Source organism: Schistocerca americana, chromosome 4 (genome assembly GCF_021461395.2).
Source record: "Schistocerca americana isolate TAMUIC-IGC-003095 chromosome 4, iqSchAmer2.1, whole genome shotgun sequence".
Lineage (NCBI taxonomy): Eukaryota > Metazoa > Arthropoda > Insecta > Orthoptera > Acrididae > Schistocerca > Schistocerca americana.
The window spans coordinates 606,578,217-606,599,742 of NC_060122.1; the positions used below are offsets into that span (position 1 = coordinate 606,578,217).

At 38.7% G+C, this 21,526-nt stretch overlaps 2 protein-coding genes across 4 annotated transcripts in view; one reads left to right on the forward strand and one right to left on the reverse strand.

Moving 5' to 3' along the window:
* Positions 1–12,188, reverse strand: part of LOC124612448 — a 76,843-nt gene extending 64,655 nt beyond the window's left edge. Inside the window, exon 1 of the mRNA XM_047140669.1 lies at positions 11,874–12,188. Coding sequence (XP_046996625.1) covers positions 11,874–12,060 — 187 coding nt within the window. The 5' untranslated portion in view covers positions 12,061–12,188. The remainder of the gene's footprint in view (positions 1–11,873) is intronic.
* A 403-nt stretch (positions 12,189–12,591) lies between these two features.
* LOC124612647 (transcriptional protein SWT1) overlaps positions 12,592–21,526 on the forward strand; it is a 284,350-nt gene continuing 275,415 nt past the window's right edge. For 2 of the 3 annotated variants that reach the window (XM_047140952.1, XM_047140953.1), the window contains exon 1: positions 12,592–12,804. In XM_047140952.1, the coding sequence (XP_046996908.1) occupies positions 12,637–12,804 (168 nt within the window). In that variant the 5' untranslated portion in view covers positions 12,592–12,636. Of the gene's footprint in view, positions 12,815–21,526 lie in introns of all 3 variants that reach the window. The other variant, XM_047140954.1, reaches the window with a different exon arrangement.

Genomic DNA, 21,526 nt, shown 5'->3' on the forward strand with positions numbered 1-21,526 from the left:
TGATTAGATTTAACTACTTTCTTGGGGAAACAGTTTTCAAATTCTCTTACAAGTGTATCATGAAATAAGTTATATTTTAAATTATCATCAGGTTCCTTGTACACCTCATCTCAGTCTAACTGCTGAAGATTTTCTCTGAAATTTCTAATTGTTGAGTCGTTAATTGAACGCACAACTTTGAGGGTAGTTTTGAAATACTGAATGGAGTTATGTCATATAATGTAACTAGCTGAGCACCATTATCAGAAAGGCCATTCTCAACAGGACACAAGAATTTATATTTTTAAACTTATCTTGGTTTATAAAGGTGTTATCTACCAATGTGCTGCTGTCCTTTACTACCCGAGTAGGAAAATTAATAACAGATGTCAAATTGAAAGAACCGAGCAAGACTTCCAGGTCATTCTTCCTATTACACTCTTTCAGTGAATCAACATTGAAGTCCCCACAAATAATAATTTGCTTTCCCCTATCTGACAGATACCACAACAAGGCATCCAAGTTTTTCAGGAATAAATGAAAGTTTCCTGAAGGGGACCTATATACTGTTACAATTATAAAAGAGCCCTCCTTAAGTTGACAGGCACATGCTTCTATACGTTGCTCTAGACAAAACTAAGCTTTTTACACAGTGATAACTTTTGAGATATATGGCAACTCCTCCTCTCACCTTATTCTCTCTACTCATTGGTGCAGCTAGTTTACAACCACTGATATTTACCTTTTCCATATCAGACACAGTGTGATGTTCAGACAGGCATAGTATATCTATTACATTATCAGATTCAATGTCATTAAAACAAACCAGGAGCTCATCTACTTTATTCTTCAATCCCGGAATATTTTGGTGAAAAATGGTAACATTATTTTTTACTTTACTTTTGTGGGAATCTACTTTTTTTATTAATCCACCAATATTTTGGTTAAATATGGTAACATTATTATTTACTTTCCTGTTGTGAGAATCTTGTGAGTTTTGGACCTCTTTAGCACCTGCCCACCTGAACTTCTCATTGGACACTGATATTAGTCTAAAAAAAAGAGGTACATCCATGAGTACTAGTGTCACCCCTTATGGATTCGCTAACAACACTGCCAGTTTACCCTTCCCTTTCCTACTGAGGTGTAGGCCATGCCTTGTGAAATACCCCCTATCAATAGCCTTGACAGGGACCAATCCAATGTCTGCCAGAGTAGCCGCACTATGCAACTGATCCAACTCCATATTTACCCTCCTGACAGAGCGGTTCAACTGGGGCTGATCATGCCGCACGAAAGCAGGCACCAGCCCAACATTGGTACGGGTCGTTGCAGAGGCTATTTTCACCAGGTAACACTCAATACTGTAGCCCCGATCCCTATCAATACTGTTTCCCACTCCACCCACTATCTTCACATGATCCTGCTTTGAGAAACCCTTGCACAAGGAACCTATATCCTCTACCACCTGGCTAAGACATGCACTTGGCTTGATAAAGTTTGTGACCTGTCACCTAATTTTCATTTCGTTGCCCAGCATTCATAACTCTCTACTAAAAATCATGATGTTCCGATTCTTGTATTTCGTGATACTTCAGAACAAGCACATGCAGGAGCTCCGTACAGCCACATTGTTTTACAAGGCAACACAATGATTCACACAGACCGAAGATAGAACAAGCTGCACCACAAAAAGCTAAAACTGCAACATCTCGAACCTCTAGGAGCATAACTACTAAGAAAATTCAACACAGCTACAGGGTACAGCACTACTCAGGCAGAGTTGTGGACTGATGGTACAGTAGTCTTTGGTTGTATATGCAGTGATACTAATCAATGCGCATTCGGGAGGACGACGGTTCAATCCCGTCTCCAGCCATCCTGATTTAGGTTTTCCGTGATTTCCCTAAATCGTTTCAGGCAAATGCCAGGATGGTTCCTCTGAAAGGGCACGGCCGATTTCCTTCCCCATCCTTCCCTAACCCGAGCTTGCGCTCCGTCTCTAATGACCTCGTTGTCGACGGGAAATTAAACACTAACATCCTCCTCCTCCTCCACTAATCAATGGAAGAGTTTCATCTGGGATAGAAATTCGTACATATATATCTCCTAGTCAATAAGGACATTGTTCTGTACATGATAATCCAGCAAACCACATAACACGAGGACTTCTTGGCTATCAAATCCAATCTGTAAATGTTTGGTGGAAAGCACCTCATACCCAGGAGAATGGTGGTCGTCCGGTGCTCCGAATAAGTTTCATGAACTTCCAGAAGAGAAAAGAAACAGAATATGTGATGGCACTTACTATATCTCCCAGCCTCATTGACATTTTCAAATTCAATCCCTACTGGAGGCTGATTTGTACAACCAGTTGGATCCTTTGCTTCTCACATAAAATCCATCACAAAGATTAACTTGCTGAAGAGTTGGCAGCTGTTGAGCTTGCAAATACACATACTTTTTGGATCAGAATACCCAACAACAGTTTTTGTACATGGGAAATCCATGCACTCCAGAACGGTAAACTAAACCCACAAACTGTAAAACTGGATCTTTCATCCTTTTACTGAAGATGGACTCATTTGTCTGGGAGATAGATAACAAGTTGCACACCTCACCAGTGAGCAACAGCACTCAGTACTCTGTCATGGGTCATCACTTTATGAGACTCATCTTTCAAACACATTGATTTTCACTCTCCTTCTGTCCAAATTGTATTATCCACACCTCAGAAAGAATTTTAATAATGTAGTCAAACCTCTTCTGTTTTTGCTCTGCAAATCTCTTTTCTCCCCAATTCTATTCGGTACCCCCTCATTAGTTACATGATCTATCCACATAATTTTCAACATTTCAAAAACTTCTGCTCTCTTCTTACCTAAACTGTGTATCATATTTCATTTCCGTTCACGGCTACACTCCATACAAATACTTTGAGAAAAGACTCTCTAACACTTAAATCTATATTCAGTGCTAATAAATTTCTCTTCTTCGGAAATACTTTTCTTGTCATTGAAAGTTAGCATTTTATATCTCTCTACTTCAGCTATCATCAGTTTTTTGCTGCCAAAATAGCAAAACTCATTACTACTTTAAGTGTCTCATTTCCTAACCTAATTCCCTCCGCATCCCCTGATTTAGTTTGTTTGCATTCCATTGCTCTTGTTTTGCTCATGTTGATGTTAATCTTACATCATCTTTTCAAGACACTGACCATTCCATTCAACTGCTCCTCCAAGTCCTTTGCTGTCTTCGGCAGAATTACAATGTCATCAGAAAACCTCAAAATTTTTGTTTCTTCTCCCTGCACATTTATTCCTACTACAAATTTTTCTTTGGTTTCCTTTACTGCATGCTCAATATACAGATTGAGGCTACAACCCTGTATCAATCCCTTCTCAACCACTGCTTCCCTTTCATGGCCCTTGAATATGAAACCGTGGTTTGCTACCTGTACAAGTTGTAAACAGCCTTTGTTCCCTGTCTTTTACCCCTGCTACCATCAGAAATTTGCAGTCAACTCTGTCGAAAAATTTCTCTAAGTCTACAAACACTATAAATGTAGGTTTGCCTTTCCTTAACCTATATTTTAAGAGAAGCCAGTCAGTCAGTGTTGCCTCATGTGTTGCTACATTTCTCGAAAATCCAAACTGATCTTCCCCGAGGTCGACTTCTATTAGTTTTTCCAATTCATTTGTAAACAATTAAAAACCATTAAAAGGGACCTCCATACACATGAACCAAGCAAGAGCATGGTGACTCCAAGAGGGCAACAAACTGAAGCTCTCTCACCTGCGGATCAAATGAGAGTAAGTATGCAAGGGCAAACAATGGTGCTAACAATGGGACAAAGCAACACTGGTGCCCCAATGTGCTAAATACCTCAAGGAGATACACTTAGCCCTTATGTTGGAACATCTCCACATCATATTTGCAACTCCACGGATTTTGCTGGGCATTTAACAACTTTAGACTTGGTAATTCCGATATCATTATGAGCTTTAACATAGTCTCTCTTTTCACCAGAATACATTTAGAAGACTTTTTGGAACTTTTTGGCCAGAAATTTGGCAGAGAGATGACCAATCTTTTAATGCATGTCTTGACATTAACACTTTCTTTTTGGCAATTGTTACTATGAGTGGATGGAAAGAGTAGCCATGTGAAGTCCATGCTCACCAGTTATTGCCAATTGCCAACATGTACAGGGAACACTTCGAGGAGGGAGATCTGGAATCAGTCCAACAGAAACTTAACTCTCCCTTGTGGTATGTCTATGATACCTTAATCATATAGCCACATGCAAGAGACAAGTTGAAAGATTTCCTCACACATCTCAATTCCATAAACTAGAAAATCAATTTTACTGTGGTAGTTAAAGTGGATGGAGTGATCCCGTTTCTGGATGTCCTGGTAAAAAGAAGAGCAGATGGCATGTTGGAGTATAGTGTGTACCATAAGAAGGCACACACCAACATATACTTACATGCGGACAACTACCACCCACTCGGCACAGAAGAACAGCATGCTCAAAACATTGGTACATACGGCTCAAACCTCGACGATGAGAGCTTCAACTAATAAAATGAATATCTGTGGACAGTGCTCCAGAAAAATTACTCACAGAGTAGCAAATTCAGAAAGCTCTGCATCTTGCACCGGCTGTACAACATGTGGAAACAAATGAGAAATCTCAGGAAAATGCAGACATTGTATTTATTCCATTTTGTGGTACATTATCAGGGAAGATGGACGGATTCTTTTGAAACATCAAATGAAGACTGTCTTCTGCTTGACAACTAAAACACATGCACTATTTGGCAGTGGCAAGGATGACGTTGGGTTATGGAAATTCAGGGTCTATCAGATCTCTTGCCAATATGGCATGATTTACATAGGTCAAACTGTCTGTACTGTTGAAGATTGTTGCCAAGAACACAAATGGCACACCAAACTGCAGCATCTTAACAAGTCAGCAGGGGAGAAGTTCAATCAAATCATTGTAGCTTTGAAAACATTAAACATAAATTATGCTATTTAGCTGTGTAAAGGCCTTACATTTTGTTTTAAAGAACAACAGCTGCTTAATGGACTAAGCAATTTATGTTTGCATGGAGATGTTCAGACATGCTTTCATGGTGACACACCACTCATGTACTAGTGTGAACTATTACTTAGATCATGTTACAACCCTGTTGGCAAAAAAAGAATAATGTTGTTGTTGTTGTGGTCTTCAGTCCTGAGACTGGTTTGATGCAGCTCTCCATGCTACTCTATCCTGTGCAAGCTTCTTCATCTCCCAGTACCTACTGCAACCTACATCCTTCTGAATCTGCTTAGTGTATTCATCTCTTGGTCTCCCTCTACGATATTTACCCTCCACGCTGCCCTCCAATGCTAAATTTGTGATCCCTTGATGCCTCAAAACATGTCCTACCAACCAATCCCTTCTTCTAGTCAAGTTGTGCCACAAACTTCTCTTCTCCCCAATCCTATTCAATAAATCCTCATTAGTTACGTGATCTACCCACCTTATCTTCAGCATTCTTCTGTAGCACCACATTTTGAAAGCTTCTATTCTCTTCTTGTCCAAACTGGTTATCGTCCATGTTTCACTTCCACACATGGCTACACTCCATACAAATACTTTCAGAAACGACTTCCTGACACTTAAATCTATACTCGATGTTAACAAATTTCTCTTCTTCAGAAACGCTTTCCTTGCCATTGCCAGTCTACATTTTATATCCTCTCTACTTCGACCATCATCAGTTATTTTACTCCCTAAATAGCAAAACTCCTTTACTACTTTAAGTGTCTCATTTCCTAATCTAATCCCCTCAGCATCACCCGATTTAATTTGACTACATTCCATTATCCTCGTTTTGCTTTTGTTGATGTTCATCATATATCCTCCTTTCAAGACACTGTCCATTCCGTTCAACCGCTCTTCCAAGTCCTTTGCTGTCTCCGACAGAATTACAATGTCATCGGCGAACCTCAAAGTTTTTACTTCTTCTCCATGAATTTTAATACCTACTCGGAATTTTTCTTTTGTTTCCTTTACTGCTTGCTCAATATACAGATTGAATAACATCGAGGAGAGGCTACAACCCTGTCTCACTCCTTTCCCAACCACTGCTTCCCTTTCATGCCCCTCGACTCTTATAACTGCCATCTGCTTTCTGTACAAATTGTAAATAGCCTTTCGCTCCCTGTATTTTACCCCTGCCACCTTCAGAATTTGAAAGAGAGTATTCCAGTTAACATTGTCAAAAGCTTTCTCTAAGTCTACAAATGCTAGGAACGTAGGTTTGCCCTTTCTTAATCTTTCTTCTAAGATACGTTGTAAGGTTAGTATTGCCTCACGTGTTCCAACATTTCTACGGAATCCAAACTGATCTTCCCCGAGATTTGCTTCTACCAGTTTTTCCATTCGTCTGTAAAGAATTCGCGTTAGTATTTTGCAGCTGTGACTTATTAAACTGATAGTTCGGTTATTTTCACATCTGTCAACACCTGCTTTCTTTGGGATTGGAATTATTATATTCTTCTTTAAGTCTGTGGGTATTTCGCCTGTCTCATACATCTTGCTCACCAGATGGTAGAGTTTTGTCATGACTGGCTCTCCCAAGGCCATCAGTAGTTCTAATGGAATGTTGTCTACTCCCGGGGCCTTGTTTCGACTCAGGTCTTTCAGTGCTCTGTCAAACTCTTCACGCAGTATCTTATCTCCCATTTCATCTTCATCTACATCCTCTTCCATTTCCATAATATTGTCCTCAAGTATATCGCCCTTCTATAAACCCTCTATATACTCCTTCCACCTTTCTGCCTTCCCTTCTTTGCTTAGAACTGGGTTGCCACCTGAGCTCTTGATATTCATACAAGTGGTTCTCTGTTCTCCAAAGGTCTCTTTAATTTTCCTGTAGGCAGTATCTATCTTACCCCTAGTGAGATAAGCCTCTACATCCTTACATTTGTCCTCTAGCCACCCCTGCTTAGCCATTTTGCACTTCCTGTCGATCTCATTTTTTAGACATTTGTATTCCTTTTTGCCTGCTTTATTTACTGCATTTTTATATTTTCTCCTTTCATCAATTAAATTCAGTATTTCTTCTGTTACCCAAGGATTTCTATTAGCCCTCGTCTTTTTACCTACTTGATCCTCTGCTGCCTTCACTACTTCATCCCTCAGAGCTACCCATTCTTCTTCTACTGTATTTCTTTCCCCCATTCCTGTCAATTGTTCCCTTATGCTCTCCCTGAAACTCTGTACAACCTCTGGTTCTTTCAGTTTACCCAGGTCCCATCTCCTTAAATTCCCACCTTTTAGCAGTTTCTTCAGTTTTAATCTACAGGTCATAACCAATAGATTGTGGTCAGAGTCCACATCTGCCCCTGGAAATGTCTTACAATTTAAAACCTGGTTCCTAAATCTCTGTCTTACCATTATATAATCTACCTGATACCTTTTAGTATCTCCAGGATTCTTCCAGGTATACAACCTTCTTTTATGATTCTTGAAGCAAGTGTTAGCTATGATTAAGTTATGCTCTGTGCAAAATTCTACAAGGCGGCTTCCTCTTCATTTCTTCCCCCCAATCCATATTCACCTACTATGTTTCCTTCTCTCCCTTTTCCTACTGACGAATTCCAGTCACCCATGACTATTAAATTTTCGTCTCCCTTCACTACCTGAATAATTTCTTTTATCTCGTCATACATTTCATCAATTTCTTCATCATCTGCAGAGCTAGTTGGCATATAAACTTGTACCACTGTAGTAGGCATGGGCTTTGTGTCTATCTTGGCCACAATAATGCGTTCACTATGCTGTTTGTAGTAGCTAACCTGCACTCCTATTATTTTATTCATTATTAAACCTACTCCTGCATTACCCCTATTTAATTTTGTATTTATAACCCTTTGATCACCTGACCAAAAGTCTTGTTCCTCCTGCCACCGAACTTCACTAATTCCCACTATATCTAACTTTAACTTATCCATTTCCCTTTTTAAATTTTCTAACCTACCTGCCCGATTAAGGGATCTGACATTCCACGCTCCGATCCGTAGAACGCCAGTTTTCTTTCTCCTGATAACGACGTCCTCTTGAGTAGTCCCCGCCCGGAGATCCGAATGGGGGACTATTTTACCTCCGGAATATTTTACCCAAGAGGACGCCATCATCATTTAATCATACAGTAAAGCTGCATGTCCTCGGGAAAAATTACGGCTGTAGTTTCCCCTTGCTTTCAGCCGTTCGCAGTACCAGCATAGCAAGGCCGTTTTGGTTAATGTTACAAGACCAGATCAGTCAATCATCCAGACCGTTGCCCCTGCAACTACTGAAAAGGCTGCTGCCCCTCTTCAGGAACCACATGTTTGTCTGGCCTCTCAAGAGATACCCCTCCGTTGTGGTTGCACCTACGGTACGACCATCTGTATCACTGAGGCACGCAAGCCTCCCTACCAACAGCAAGGTCCATGGTTCATGGGGGAGAATCATACAATACAAAAATGTCAGAAATCTAATGAAAGATAAAAATTCAAAAGATGTTAATTCCTTATCACCCATATGAAAACGCCAAGACAAATATTTCTGAAGATATGAGTAGAAACTCATCAGCTGTTGTAATATCATCAGTGAAATTCCAACAAACAGGTTCAACAGACAAAAAGGCTATACACAGCAAAACATGTATAACTTCAAAGATGAGGTTACCAAGCAAATTGCAGTAGCTTGTGGACTTGATGCTAGGGAATTGGGGGAACTGTGTGCAAGCAAACAATGTATTAAGAGTTTGGATTACAACCAGCTAATCAAAGATCCACATGAAGAAAGCAATTCAAATTTTGATCTTAATTCCCCAGATAGGATTATTTAAAATGACAATGAAAGATTTTGTGTTTCAGAACAAATGGCAATAGCAGCAAGCAAGTAACAGATGGAAGAAAAAAAGACTATTGACACATCCAAAAAGCACATGTGGAAAGTGGCTCTAGAAAAAATAAGAGAAAAGGTTATAAAATTTAACTGAATTCGTGTGCAAAAAAGACTGTTCTCCCAGTCAAGTAGAACAGGAAAATGTGGAAGAAAAAGCACATGCTAGTGTGAAATTTGAAAGAAATTTTATTGTTTGTTGAAACAGTAATGGACCTAAAATTGAATTTTCAAAAACCTCTGAATTACATCCAAAGTGACATGTGTAGGTAGATGCACCGGAGTCACCCTCAGTTTGTGGAGAGAAAAAACAACATAATGTGATTCACAACTGCCATCGAGCAAAACAATAATTATTATTCTTCAGTCCTTTATTTTTTTTTCAAATGTAATTAATTTTTAAACTTTAACTGAAACAATAGGGAAAGGAAAATAAATGTTTTTGATAGACTTAAATGAACACTTTTCAGTGGTGCAAACAATTAAAAAACATTAGTGTTAATTTTAAGATGTGGTGTCAAATGTATCTGAAAACTTTAGAGGCTACTAATACTCTGAATAAACCTATTAGGGGAGTACATAATTTTCCAACAGGCAGGTACACAATGCACTGACAATGAAAGTTTTTCTGTTGTCTTTTATTCACTACCTATTTCTTCTTAAAATACGGATAAAATGGGTCAGGACAAAAATTTTCACTATGTTTGAAGTGGGGTTGTGTTGTTGTCAGTGATTTCTGATCCTCATATCTGTTATTTCTGTGTCCTGCACAAAACAGACCTAGGTGACAAGTTATGAAGCCCTTGCTCGGTTAGGTCACTAACAAAGTATGCCAAACATGAGTATTTTTCTACACATTTGTTTCTGGTTCCAAAGAAAGTGGCCCTTGTGAAAAAGGCTGTAACACATACACAAAGTTACAGATGGAGCTGAAACTTGATAGAAGTACATGCAGGTCCCTTATGAACACTACAGTCTACCAATACTTCACAAGTCAAAAGAAAATTAACTGATGAAGTTGGAGAGATTTGATTCAAAGCAGTCTGTAACTGCAGCTAAGTGAAATCTTTATGAAAGATTTGCTATACTTAAAGTTTAGCTGAGATGTGAATCAGTTATAACTTTGCTCTTCCAGTGCTAAGTAAGTGAACCATTTTACTTTAGTACCAAATGTTAAGTTACTGTAGAAACAATGATTTTCATGGTTATTTATACGTTTTGAGAGAGAACAATATTCTAATGCCAAGACAAAAGTTCCAAAGCTTGTTTATCTGTCTGCCAAATTAACTTTACAGTCTCCAGAATGAGATTTTCACTCTGCAGTGCCGTGTGTGCTGATATGAAACTTTCCTGGCAGGTCGCAGGAGAGCTTCTGTAAAATTTGGAAGGTAGGAGAGAGGTAGCTACTGGCAGAAGTAAAGCTGTGAGGACGGGGGGTGAGTCGTGCTTTGGTAGCTCAGTTGGTAGAGCACTTGCCCGCAAAAGGCAAAGGTCCCGATTTCTGAGTCTTGGTCCGGCACACAGGTTTAGTCTGCCAGGGAAGTTTCATAACCTTACAGTGTCCAATAGAACCATGGTTTTTACCTACATTTTCATATGGACTGCTTTAGAATCAAGAGAAAAAAATCTGATTGCATATTAAAGAAGAAATGCATTAATTCTACAGATTCTGTCAATCCTCAGCAAAAACTAAAAGTACACAGTTAAAAGAGGTATTAGGTGAAGAGACTGCATACCACCAGACTTTTATTAGGAGTCCTCTCTATATAGAAAAGAAGAGCAAATCCCTATTTCATTGTATTGTTTGCTTGTACTGCAGGTAAACTTCAACAACAAATGGAGGATGTTATTAATGATGTTATAATGTAGTCTTGAAAATCGATTATGTTAAAACTAAATATATCTAATGGTTGGGCAGGGAATGAAATAAACAGCAGAGTGAAAGTAGCCTGGAGTGGTTAGACCGAAATAGGAGTTCTTGAAACTAAGTTTTCACGTATGCATTTCCAGTTTTCAGTTATGTAGAACCCATTCAGGAACTGAGTGTTACTCAGAGTAATTTAGGGCGACAGTTAAATAACAAATGAATCAAGATAAGAAAAAGACTGGAGTGGAAAATGCAATTACGACTGCAATGAAAATGAAAGGAGATGGTGTGGACATGTTGCTTCCTACACATATAGGCCATGGGCGTTTGTTGCTAGAAACAAATACGAAGAGACAATGGCGACGGCCTAATGTAAGGACGGTAGATGACTCAGAGCAAGAGCAAGAGCAAAAGGTCACTGAAGACTATAATACTTGGAAAAGTCTAGAAAGGGCTTTTACTTAGCAGTGGTTAACAAACTGCTGACGTTGATCAGTGTTACCTTCTTCAAGACATTGGCATTTTGACGTGAGGAGCTTTATTACATTATGCCCATAATGTGTAGTTACAAAACGAAAAATACGTCAAAGAAATGCTTCGGTTGCGTGTTATGTACGCATGTTAGATAATTTTATATGTATTTTATATGAAAAGGTTTAACTGGGACTAAACGACATGTGTGTCTAAAGAACGACGAAGCAAATAAAAAACAGTATTCATAAACAACACGACGCTTTACAGATTTCGCACGCCACCGTATACTGTGACAAGGAGGCATCGTCAATTTTCACGGACTATATATAGCACATTCACATACTGTATTTCATTCCGATGCCAACAATGGTATACAATATAATCGCTGCTTTGTAGAAAAGCATTAGTATTCACAGTTAACTCGAATACGGATTATGCAATTTTGAAAGGAACTTTTAATTATCTCGAGTATTGAGAACATGAATGGACACTTGAATATGAAGTATTAGGCATTTTACGTTACATCAAGAAGTATACCAGAAAGATTATAGTAGGAGCGGTAAACACAAAATCAAGTTTTCAAAGCTGTACAAGTTGCGTTACCTTTGAAATCTGGTTGTGATTCCCATTCGACGCGGTAAGCCTGTCGATATCGCTGACTCCTCTTCCTACGTTTGACAGCCTTGTCACTAGTATCTTCCGTTTGCTTTTCTACAGTTCCTGCTTGTTGAGAGGCTATACATTCAGATCTTAAGGTTTCTGCATCAGAACTATCGCCTGAATAATCCATAGTAAGACATTTTATATGTGATTTCGAGAGCTTTTTCCCACAACAAAATTAAATTCGCATAACATGTCTCACATTTACTGAACACGAACTCTACTCTCTCATGTCAACAATTACACCCTTCGAAAAAATCTATCTGTATACCACAGTTGGCAATACCCTTGAATTGCCAACTGAGTTTCTCCCAAAAAGTTGTATTTATCCGTGATTGGTTCAGCGGCAATATTAATGTTTTGGTGAAATAATTTATGTACGTATGAATTCAGTACTTTATGTCTTTAATAAACATTAAAAATGTCTTTTTGTCTCGAGTTATAATGACAAAATAATTAACTTGTTAAAAGTCCTTACGTGCAGCCATTGTTCGAATCCATAATTTGTGATTCTTATCTTGTTAATCATTTCGAAATTTTGGTTTTTGCCTCGAAAACAATCGATATTTCTGACACAAAGAGAGATTTTTTTTCATTAGGGCATCTATTAGTTTCCTGACGTATTTTATCTTTGCAATTTTAGAAGTACGATTGGCAGCAGCTGTGTTTACGTTGTGTGCAAGGTGGTGGTTTGTTATGAATATATATGTGTGCTGTGTTGCAAAACACAATGAGTGTTGTGAAGAGAAAGTTTGTAAAAAGACTTAACAATGACTGGGAAGTGTATGTTTCAGCAAAGTACCCAGACAAATATTTTTATTTCAACTTAAGGACTGGAGTTACGACTTGGGAACCTCCTGATCCAGCTGAAGACGTGTGTATCGGTGATATGTTTTTTCATTTGACAACTGCCACTACTCATTCGTTCTTAATAAACCAAATTACTTTTATTATTATTTTATTTTAGCGATTGGTCTTTAGTAACTATATCTTTTGTTACTAGGCTGTAGGTTAGAACTGATACACGCCAATCGGCGCAACATTTCTATTTGATCAGTAATAACAATACCGCTATTTATTCATCCTTTGGCCACTTCTCTCTCTCTCTCTCTCTCTCTCTCTCTCTCTCTCACACACACATACACACACACGAAACATTCTTTACGCGCAGTGCGTAGTAGCAAACATCACGTGTTCTCAGAGGGGCAGGTTTGCGAATACTTTATGTATTCCTCAGTGGGTAACATACCTATTTCATCCCCCTAGCATTTTCATCAAAATTATAAAAATTCTTTCATGTAGTCTCTATACAAAATCCTGAAAGAGTTAAAATTTTAAATTATGATGATTCCCCATTCCAAACTCCTTTTGTTATTCTCATATCTTGTTTTTTAATTTTAAGTGATTATTCTGCAAAATTCGCAATTTTCCAGAATATCACGCATACCATGACAGGCTATGCACATTTGCATGTATTCAGTACAGACCAACTGTTTCAGCCTTAACAGCCATCCCTAAGCAGTCTAAAGACATGGCCGTAATTAACCAACCTTTGATTCAGTAGTTCAACAGTTTTTCCCCGTCTGAAGTGGTATCGTCAGCTGCCGTTGACCTATATAGGTCAAGGGAAGAGCCCGTTTTTGTGTGTTTTGGGAGCGTGGTGTTTTTTTGGGTCTAGTGCAGCAGGGGATACAACCCGTCGGCTTTGGACAATGACGTCACAAGTCGCCAGAGAGCAGTTTGCCATTTTCGCTTTTGCCGTTATGTTTCAGTTTCGTTTTTTTTACTGATTGCTTAATAAAGTGGATATGTTTATTCTATCTCGTGAGATTTTTTTTTAAAAAGCCAAAAACCACTTATCAGCCACTGGAGGGAGCTACAACACTAAGAAGAATCGCTTCTCGATTGGCCACTTGTGACGTCATAGTCCAAAGCCGACGGGTTGTATCCCCTGCTGCACTAGTCCCGTTTTTTTTTAATTTTTTTACTGTTATATTTAGCTTGTTCCCTCCCCAAAATTCCCAATTTCCCGCTGTTGTTAGTTTGATTATATTTTTAGGGAGATGTTATTGTCTTATTTATATTTTCGTGTTTGTTGCCGTGTGTATGTAGTGATGTCAAAGGCTCCATATTGGAAACGTTTGGGATAGCCATTTCCGCCATATTGATTACGTCATGGGTCAAAGCAGACGGGTGGAATCGGACATTTCCGCATTCCAGTCGCTTAATGATAACAATAATAGAAACACAGCATGAAAGTATTACATTTTTGATGACAGACACCTTAGTAGTAAAAATTAATTTTTAATACCCATAAAGATAATAGAGCAAATTTAATGTCAGAATATCGAGTGACATTATACTGAGTGCACTATCCGAAAATTACCTCGAGCAATTAAACAGAGAACCGACTCGTGGAGATAACATCTTGGACCTACTGATAACAAACAGACCCGAACTTTTCGACTTTGTATGTACAGAACAGGGAATCAGTGATCATATGGCCGTTGCAGCATCCCTGAATATGGAAGTTAATAAGAATATAAAAAAAGGGAGGAAGGTTTATCTGTTTAGCAAGAGTAATAGAAGGCAGATTTCAGACTACCTAACAGATCAAAACGAAAATTTCTGTTCCGACACTGACAATGTTGAGTGTTTATGGAAAAAGTTCAAGGCAATCGTAAAATGCGTTTTAGACAGGTACGTGCTGAGTAAAACTGTGAGGGACGGGAAAAACCCACTGTGGTACAACAACAAAGTTAGGAAACTACTGCGAAAGCAAAGAGAGCTCCAATCCAAGTTTAAACGTTAAACGTTAAATCAGTAAGTGGCTCGAAACAGCATATCCAGACACTACGGGATGATGATGGCATTGAAACAGAGGATGACATGCGTAAAGCTGAAATACTAAACACCTTTTTCCAAAGCTGTTTCACAGAGGAAGACCGCACTGCAGTTCCTTCTCTTAATCCTCGCACAAACGAAAAAATGGCTGACATCGAAATAAGTGTCCAAGGAATAGAAAAGCAACTGGAATCACTCAATAGAGGAAAGTCCACTGGACCTGACGGGATACCATTTCGATTCTACACAGAGTACGCGAAAGAACTTGCCCCCCTTCTAACAGCCGTGTACCGCAAGTCTCTAGAGGAACGGAGGGTTCCAAATGATTGGAAAAGAGCACAGATAGTCCCAGTCTTCAAGAAGGGTCGTCGAGCAGATGCGCAAAACTATAGACCTATATCTCTGACGTCGATCTGTTGTAGAATTTTAGAACATGTTTTTTGCTTGAGTATCATGTCGTTTTTGGAAACCCAGAATCTACTATGTAGAAATCAACATGGATTCCGGAAACAGCGATCGTGTGAGACCCAACTCGCTTTATTTGTTCATGAAACCCAGAAAATATTAGATACAGGCTCCCAGGTAGATGCTATTTTTCTTGACTTCCGGAAGGCGTTGGACACAGTTCCGCACTGTCGCCTGATAAACAAAGTAAGAGCCTACGGAATATCAGACCAGCTCTGTGGCTGGATTGAAGAGTTTTTAGCAAACAGAACACAGCATGTTGTTATCAATGGAGAGACGTCTACAGACGTTAAAGTAACCTCTGGCGTGCCACAGGGGAGTGTTATGGGACCATTGCTTTTCACAATATATATAAATGACCTAGTAGATAGTGTCAGAAGTTCCATGTGGCTTTTCGCGGATGATGCTGTAGTATACAGAGAAGTTGCAGCATTAGAGAATTGTAGCGAAATGCAGGAAGATCTGCAGCGGATAGGCACTTGGTGCAGGAAGTGGCAACTGACCCTTAACATAGACAAATGTAATGTATTGCGAATACATAGAAAGAAGGATCCTTTACTGTATGATTATATGATAGCGGAACAAACACTGGTAGCAGTTACTTCTGTAAAATATCTGGGAGTATGCGTGCGGAACGATTTGAAGTGGAATGATCATATAAAATTAATTGTTGGTAAGGCGGGTACCAGGTTGAGATTCATTGGGAGAGTCCTTAGAAAATGTAGTCCATCAACAAAGGAGGTGGCTTACAAAACACTCGTTCGACCTATACTTGAGTATTGCTCATCAGTGTGGGATCCGTACCAGATCGGTTTGACGGAGGAGATAGAGAAGATCCAAAGAAGAGCGGCGCGTTTCGTCACAGGGTTATTTGGTAACCGTGATAGCGTTGCGGAGATGTTTAATAAACTCAAGTGGCAGACTCTGCAAGAGAGGCGCTCTGCATCGCGGTGTAGCTTGCTCGCCAGGTTTCGAGAGGGTGCGTTTCTGGATGAGGTATCGAATATATTGCTTCCCCCTACTTATACCTCCCGAGGAGATCACGAATGTAAAATTAGAGAGATTAGAGTGCGCACGGAGGCTTTCAGACAGTCGTTCTTCCCGCGAACCATACGCGACTGGAACAGGAAAGGGAGGTAATGACAGTGGCACGTAAAGTGCCCTCCGCCACACACCGGTGGGTGGCTTGCGGAGTATAAATGTAGATGTAGATATGTTATCAGAACATCTCATGGAAATTGCTGAAATTAAAATTATATGTGTTGATGCATAAAGCTAGTGTTGTGATCCTGTAGAACTAGTTAAGGAAAATGGGGGAGTAACTATGTATGGGAAAAAGAAAACAAAGGAGGCATGTGTCCCAAGCCCATCAGTTTCGTGTATGTGGTGTTGAACAGCTCCTTGAACACATTTACGCCAACAGTAGAATCGTGCACTTACAAGGTATTGTTCTGTAAGTAACGATCATATGATAGCTTATCTTTATACCGCAGCAAGAGACAGTTTCAAGAAGTTATACAGACAGTGACTATGAGTTTGATTTTTTACCAGGTAGTACTGATAAAGAACATCTCTAGAGTAGCTGATGTGCCTAGAAGTAAAAAATACATACAACAGCCATTGACTATTTTTCTTTTGAGGGAGGTCAATGCAGTTCATCTAACCGTGCCGGTTAAATGTTAACAATAAAATTTACTAACCAGTTAGGTTTACATGAGAGAAAAAAAGTAATGTGTAACAAAATCATAAAAAAATGACTCCACCAGAATATAAAGATGGAAATCATAGGTAACCGAAAAGATTTATGAATAAGACAAACATAGACAGAAAGTTTAACTCTTCCCAAAAGCATTTCTACATCTTTCTGGTCTTGTTTTCCACTAAAATAAACGCAGGTTAAATAGAACAAAAGTAAGGACAAGGGATGGATAATTGTTGGGAAGCAAATACCTTGCACTGGGAAATGAGAGCTACGGCTATATTTAATTCAGAGAACAAGCTGCAGTCAAAGAGTTAAAACTCCATAACAACCAAAACTGTAAAATCCTTCAGCAGGCCTACACCATGTTATTATATAGGCATAGATCATAAGCAAAACATGTGCCCTAATCCTTAAAAAAGTAAAACACACTCAGAATAAAACAGAAACTATTTTTAAGTGTGTTAAATGAGAAACAAACAAAAGTAATCTTAAATACGGTATTGAATGTTGAGAAAATAGTTCTATCAGGATAATGGAGTTAATGGGCACTGAAATCTGTGATTACGTCCTCAATGGCAGTAAAGATTGTGCTGACTTATAAATAAACAAATTATGATGCATTTGTCTTACTTCTGCAGGCATGCCTTGTATTGCCACTGTGTACTGGTTTCAGGGAAATACGGAAGCATCCGATCCCTCCCGTCTGACGTCACAAATATGGCGGAAACGACCATAAACCACAATTCCAATATGGCACATATAAAGTCAGTACGTACACATTTTGAGGACGAAAATACATCGAAAAACAAACACACACACTTTCCACAAAAAGCCTAATAACACTAACGGAACAAGCGCGGGAAATGGGGTGTTTTTGGATGGGGGCAAACTAAATATAAACAAATTTAAACACCCACCCCCATACAAAACCACACAAAACGATGAAAGAAACCAACATCACAAAACTCCACAAATACCACTAAACACAATATCTGGAATCGGACACTTCCCTTGAGCTATATAGCTCAACAGCAGCTCCCGATCCCATAAATCAGGATCAAACACTTTCCTTGGCCTATATAGCTCAAAAACATCTCCCGACACCAATATCAAAATACACAGCCCCACATTGGGATCGAACACTTCATTTGACCTGCGCACTGTTAATTTTATCCGTCATATCCATTCCTGAACAAAAACAACAACCGATTAATTTTACTAAAATTACCACACGATTTACAGCGAACAACCCTAAATTAACCTTTACACAATATTGTTAACTCACTGAAACAAACTCCACTACAAACACAACTGACACTCGAACAATTCTGGATGATAAGCAAAAGCAAACTGAGCCCATTATACCACAACAACGAAAACCCTGAACATACCACCAGAGAGCACAACAAGCCACAACATGGCGACATATACAAACACGCCACACTCACAAACCAAACTTCGCGTCGGCATGACGTCACACACAACAACACCCTTACGTCATGGGTCAAAGCCGGCGTGTGGGATCGGACGCTTCTGTCGACCCGGTTTCAGGTATACAAAGCCAAAGGAGATTAAAAAATTGGGTAGGTCACTAAAAATTAGTAATTCTGCTTGCTGCAATCGTATCTTTTACCAGATTGATAGGATTATCCTTCATCTACTTTTGTAATCAGTCAGTGGCTCAGAGAAAATTTTCTGACAGACTTAAAAAGCTGTTGTAACATCTGTCTATGAAACTGGAGATAAATAAACCACCTTCTATTACAGACTCATTTCTCTTCTTCCAATGTATTGAAAAGATTGCAGGTATGTGGCCTGTTATAGAGTGCTTATCATTTTTCTGAGCAAAGCTTGTTAAGTGCCAGCTTGGCTTCTTCACAGAAAACGTTGTGAAGGATCCCAGATAGCAAGTGCTCTGTACACTTTGGTGGGATGGTGGAGGAGACTGAATGTTATGCATTCAATTCCATTCTTAGTAGTTGCTCCTGCTTATACTGATTAGTGTTATACTATTACTTTCCCCCCCCCACCCTGTCCATTCCTTCCTTTTCTGTAGGCCGTTGTGTCCTTAATCTTTCACTGCTGTGGTTGAAATGATTCCTGGATATCAATTATGCCACGAGTGCTGTGGATGAGAACTCACCTGCATATTTATTGTGCCTCACTGCTACAAATGTGACACCTTGTTGGCATACTGCCCTGTTTGCTGTTAGATGACTGTGCAGTAATAATTGCAGCTTCAATATTCAACATAAGAGAGCCCTTGACAGAAGTGTGTGACCTTTTTTAAATATTTATTTATTTATTTATTTATTTATTGGCCTTCAGTTGAACAGCCAGGCCAAACAAACAGTGTCTTAAAAATTCCAAGTTGAATAGTCCAGAAAACGCATTTCACAGACAGTTAAAACAAAATAATACAGACACAAATACATTGGCCTCTTACATTACAATTCAGATTTTGCACACACACACACACACACACACACACACACACACACACGTGGCACATACTAAAACTTAACAGGTAACAGTTTAATTCTAACTTTTAAAACAATTTCCACTAGTAATTTATAAATGTAAAATTTATAATGCATGGTAAATTTATAAAGTAATTTATAAATGTCTAAATAAATTCTTCATAAACAAGTGGATTAATACCTGAGAACTAAGCACTTGGTGCAGCGGGACAAGTTATGTAATCAGCCAGTTGGATTCCCTTCTGCATTGAATGCAGCTGAAGATGGTGTTTATTAATGTCCTGGAGCTCTCCATAGTTGCAATATGACAATGGTATGAGGTGGAGTCTGTAAAGGTGTGTCATTGGCAGCCATAGTTAAATTTCAATATGACAATGATCCTCAAAAACTCTCTCTCATTACATACTCCAGGTGAGCTGCATTTAGGAGCTCACTTCTCAGCATACCAATGGGCCTTTGGCAGATGTGGGTGGATTTGTTGTTCCCTCCACGTGTCAGTGCCAAGTATTGATGTATGCACATATGTCATTCCTAGTATTAAAGACATAATCAAAACAAAAACTTGCGCAAAAATCCAGCAATCAGAATGCAGAAAAATTCTCAAAACCTCAATAAATGTAAATAGTATAAACTGGTTTTGGAAATTTCACTTGACCTATATAGCTCGCACAAAATCACACATCACTCCAAAACTGTTATCTGAAACTTAACTTTATATGAATCACTGAAATGATGTCCATGATACCAATAAACCAAAATTCACTCATCCTGGTGTAATTAAAAACCTACCCTCACTGAAATAGCATAGAACAAACTCGATGATACCCACCAATCAATCTATCCTTAGTAACTTCAGCTTACAACACAACCCAAACATTGATAATAAACTACATTAACATCACAAGTTTGTTTGTGTGGCCATCCTCCGCAGCAAGCATATAAATACTTGTTTTGTAAATAAAACTGCCTTTTCCTGCTGCTACTTAATTTATTTATCCCATACACGTTTCGCCTTGTCTTGTTCTGAACGTTACTGGCACACATTTAAACAGTACAAAAAGACAGCTGTTGGAAAAGGCTTATAATACAATGTAAGTTAAGAAATAGATGAAGATTACTTAGAAAATCTAATTATAGAAGCAGAAAGTGTTTTGACAAGGGAAGGTGGGAATGAAAACAGCAGTGTCAACATTGGACTAACTAGAGAACTAGTAAAAAAAGAAATCCAGAATATAATAACCAGTATAAAAACACAAAAACAACAACAACAGAATCTGCAACACTCAGAAAACTTAGGAGAAAACTTCAAAATGAAAATGTTATCACTTCAAAAGCAGACAAGGGGAACACAGTAGTACTGATAGACAAAGAACAATACATTGAAAAAAACATAAGAATTCATCTCACCAACGTACCAGTACCGGAAACAATGGAAGTCATAGATAAGAACCTGAAAACTTGTGGTCAACTCCCTGATGAACACATTAAGGAAATGCGCACATTAATAAAGCTCATAACAGAACAAAATTACTTCCAGTTCATTAATGAATTTTATTTACAAAAAGATGGATTACCAATGGGGTCCCAGTTTCAGGAGCCTTAGCAAATATTTTTGTAAACCACATTGAACAGATCATTTTCACAAAAATAGCAAAAGAATACAACATATTATATTGGTTGAGTTATATGAATGACATCCTTTGCTTAATAGATGAACCACAAACAAAAATTGAAAAACTCCATTCGGACATCAATAATATACATAAAAATATAAAATTCACAATTGAAAGAGAACAGAACAACCAAATTAACTTTCTGGATATAACAATCAAAAAACAAAACAATAAGCATGTGGCATCGATAGGTCATATTGACCTTAGACAACATTAATCTTCGGCACTCGGGTCGCTCATCTGAGCCGCCATCTTAATTCAGTCTGTTCTTATTGCTGTCAAAGAGTGGGATGTGGTTGAGCAGCAACATCTTGACCACATTATAGACAACATACAAAGATGGCTCCAAGCCTGTGACAATACATGGAGTTTGGAGGAACATGGTATTGCATGTTAGCCAGCATCAGAGTTCAGTTTGATAAATATGAATCA